This window comes from Alligator sinensis, unplaced genomic scaffold, assembly GCF_000455745.1.
Source record: "Alligator sinensis unplaced genomic scaffold, ASM45574v1 scaffold1273_1, whole genome shotgun sequence".
NCBI classification, from domain to species: domain Eukaryota; kingdom Metazoa; phylum Chordata; order Crocodylia; family Alligatoridae; genus Alligator; species Alligator sinensis.
Window position 1 is genome coordinate 4,932 of NW_005842653.1, and position 4,092 is coordinate 9,023.

At 44.2% G+C, this 4,092-nt stretch overlaps 1 protein-coding gene across 1 annotated transcript in view; it reads right to left on the reverse strand.

Annotated features, from left to right (window-relative positions):
* LOC102369854 (dynein heavy chain 12, axonemal) overlaps positions 1–4,092 on the reverse strand; it is a gene marked incomplete at its 3' end in the record, with an annotated part of 70,612 nt that overhangs the window by 2,795 nt on the left and 63,725 nt on the right. The window contains exon 36 of the mRNA XM_025215571.1: positions 3,666–3,746. Coding sequence (XP_025071356.1) covers positions 3,666–3,746 — 81 coding nt within the window. The remainder of the gene's footprint in view (positions 1–3,665; positions 3,747–4,092) is intronic.

A 4,092-nucleotide genomic window follows, 5' to 3' on the forward strand; every position in this document is an offset into this window, starting at 1 on the left:
GAACTCCCTCTTCCTTGCCTTCTAGCTCCATGACTCCCGCAGTTTTGTATGCAGAGTGACACGTCGGTAGGAGAGATGGAGGATGTTCCCCATACAAATAAATCTGTTGGTGGTTATGGCATGCTTTGGGGACATGGGACTTGTGGGTTTGAATCTTTTCAGGCTGGAAAGGGCCTATAACCCAGGCCTTCAACTCCCTGGGTGAATATTTTTATTTAACAAGCTACTGGGAAAATGGTGATCACCATCTCCCCTGTCCTCAGCATTTCCCACTGCCTAACTTTTGGCACCTCTGGGCTTCCTGGGTTGCCCTTTGAAGGTACTTGCTTCACTCCCCTCTCTGTAGAGAAAACATATTCACCTACACCTGATCAAACTGTACTGTGCTCTTGTGTCAAGACACCTAGATGTTGGACACTCCAACTTTGAAATGTAGGCACCCCTGAAACCAAACTGGATTGTACCTTAGATCAGTGGTTGGCGACTTTTCAGAGCCACAGCCTGCAGCTGTTTCTCCCTGCCCCTCAGCTATGGCACGGGCACAGCTCCTCACTAACCAGCAACAGCACAGCAAAGTCTTTTGCTGGTGGAATGCTGCTAAAGGCCACTGCCAAAGCCACACAGCACCATGGGCCGGATCCAACTTGTGAGCTGTATGTTGTCAACCCCTTCCCTCAGTCCCCAAAATGTTGAAATTCCCATCATAAAACACACCACATCTAACAACAAGATTATATTAAATACAGACAAGACTTTTAAAAGTGTGCTTAGAATATAAAAAGTACAAAACTTACTGGATAATGTTGTGTACATTAGGCAGCAACTTAAAATATAATTATAGTCTGTAACAGACTACATCTATTGTATTTTCAAGTGAGGAATCAACATTATTCAGTGTAATGATTTTCCTGCCCCTAATTCTCCCCAGTTTCCATAAAATTGACATCTAGTTTCCTCAAAGCTTACTGTACAGCAGTTGTTGGAGATTCTGGCCTGGAATACAACTTTATGAGGAGGAAGATATATAAATATATTTGCAAAAAATATTTTTAAGGTATAATCAGCTTCACAAATACATCCATAGTTAACTTGCCTTTCTCTGGTCCCATCATAACATCCTGGAAGACCAATCATATGTATTTACTTGGCTTGTAATATTTAAAGAAGTTATTCTCAAAATCCCAGCCTATAACTTCAGTGCATGTAATGACAGGCATTTCAAAATTCAGGGTCTTGTCTTGTACTCAGAAGTCTTATTCCCTAACACACTGATGAATGCTCATACCCATGGAAGAACCAGATCTAATAGCTAGGAGCTATGAATTTCCCTTCCAGAGCACAAAAAAGACCTTCTCTGCAAAGCCACTCTTCATCCCTCTGATTAAGAGGTTTGAGGGATCATTATAACTATTACATCCACAATTCTCACAACTACAGAGACAGAAACAGAACACAGTCCAAAGCCTGAACTCATATCTCATGTTTGAAATAGCATACAGGAATACCAGAGAACAACCCCTCCCTCTCATTCACTTGAAAGCCCACCTCTGAACAGTTAAGGTTCTGAGGTATGGACAAAATATACCGTACAGTAGGGCTGTGCGAAATTTCAGCAGCCATTTCATTTTGGAGGTGTCTCGGGCTGTTTCGGCACCCGAAACGCTGAATCTAAATCAAAACGGAAGGCTCCAAAACATCTCCAAAATGAAACGAGGCATCTGAAATGTTTTGGAAAATTTCAGAGTTTCAGAGCCAGGCTCGCTGCTGCCCTGCTGCATGACTCGGCTCCAGAGGAAGCAGAGATCCGCACTGGGGGTCTCTTTGCTGCTGCTGCCCTGGTGACACAGAGCTGCACGGGGAGGGCAGCGGTGGCAAGGAGACCCCAGCACAGATCTCTGCTCCCTGCAGAGTCAGGTTGTGTGGCAGGGCAGTGCTGGTTCCTGCTGCACGACCTGGCTCCACAGGCAGCAGAGATCCAGGGCAGCGTGGGGTGGACAGCAGCGGTGAGGAAACCCCTGGCATGGATCTCTACTCCCTGTGTAGCCAAGTTGCACAGCAGGGACCAGCAGGCTTGCTCGCTACTCTGCGCTGCTTTCCTGCTCCATGACCTGATATGACAGGGATCAGAGATCCTTGTGGGGATCTCCTCGCCTGCACGGAAGGCATGGGCCCTCCCCCTCCCCTGGACGAGCCACCCACAGTCCTGTCCTGCTCCCTGCTGGGACCCTGCAGCCCCCAGCCCCGCCTGGCTGGGCAGTAGGGCTGCACAAAGCTTGCAGCCCATTTGAAACAGATTCAGAGGAGATTTGGTGGAAATGAAACAAGACAGTGATCTGAAACACCGAAATGAATCATTGTCCTCTGAAATGGCCGAATCCGAAACCGAATTGAAACACAGCTGTTTTGCACAGCCCTACTGTACAGTAAGCATATTATTATGCAGATGATGCTATGTATCCATACTATTCACACTCATGCTGTAAACCACATTTGTGGGATTCTTTGCATTAAAAAGCTAACATTGAACAATCTCTTTTCATAACTCTAGCCTCTTCCCATTTGGACAGGCCTTACCCAGTTGGTATTTTGGATTCATGCAAAACATTAACAAAGTATTTGCAACATATAAAAGAACTCCTAATCAAAGGAGCTGTAAAATATATTACTGCACTGAGTCTATTGTACACCTTAAGTCAGGGGTGTCAATCTCAGCTTCTGCCCCAGGTTGAATTTGGACCAGATGGATCTTTGTAGGTCAGATTCAGCCTGGGGTATGTGGCAGCAATGATGACAAGTCTGACTCCAGCCCAAGGCATGTGGCAGTGGTGACAACAGCTCCAGGGCCAGCATGGGGGCATGCAGAGGCAGAATGGCAGCTCCAGCTTCTGCCGTATGCCTGCGCTGCATACACTACAGCATAGTGGCAGCTCTGGCTCCTGCGCAGAGCATGTGGTGATGACTCCAGCATGGGGCAGCAGTGGAGTTTGTGGTCAAGGAGGTAGGCTGTGGCAGTAGACAAAGTGGCTGGAGGATGATTAAGGCTGTATCAGCCATCATTTACCCCCCTGCCACCAATCACTATGCCCATCCAGGCACAAGGGCCCCAGATTCTGTGGCAAGCCACTCCCCTCAATTTCCAGGTGCCTGCCAGGACAGACAGAGCAGCTCTACAGGGTTATATATTTGACAGTCCTCTCAAAGGGGTTTATTCCTGAAGAATAGTTCTGACTTTCCTCTTTTTCAGGGTGCCACAGGATATGGTTCTCAACCTTTTTAGACTCAAGACTCCCCCCCAGAAAATGCCAGCTCTTCACTTGCACTCTTCTTTTTGATTATGTAAAGATAACAGCAACTTTCATGTTGCAAAGAACTCACAGGAAGACCACAACAAGGCAGAATGTTTCGACACTCTGGATTCCTATTTGACATCTTAAGAGTTTGTTTTGTGAATCATGTGCCAGTGTTTGTACTATGGGGTACAGCTTGCATAGGAGCTTTCATCAGCAACAGCTTCTACTGAGAGGATATACATGTCCATACCTACTGAAAACTTTGGAAATCCCCCTTTTTCAACATGATAATTCTTAATTAAAATAATTTCCAAGCCATGACAGAAACAGAAAATTAAGTATTTTATCAATGAAAAAATATCGGTATAGTTCTACCTTCATCATATTTGCATTATCCAGTTTAGCTTGCTCCAGTTTAGGCTTCAAATCAACCAATTCTTGCTTCATTTCTCCAACCTAGACAGACATTTCCTTATAAAATTATCACAGTAGCAAATATTTAAAATAGTGCAAATAAAAGAAAAATTTAACTGTGATCTTAAATCAAATATATTACTCAGATTCATCAGTATTACTCAGAGAAACATCAATATTATAATAATAAAAAGTATGAAAATAGCATGTGAAATTATATTCTACTGAAATCAGTAGTAAAACTGTCATGTACTTCAATAAGGCCAGGATTTTATCCAGCAAAGGGTTATCCCCTTGTTATATGTTTATACATATAGCATAGGGAAGCTAAGATCTCTAACCATTATCACAACAAAATAAATACATAATGACTGCAGAGAAAGGGAAA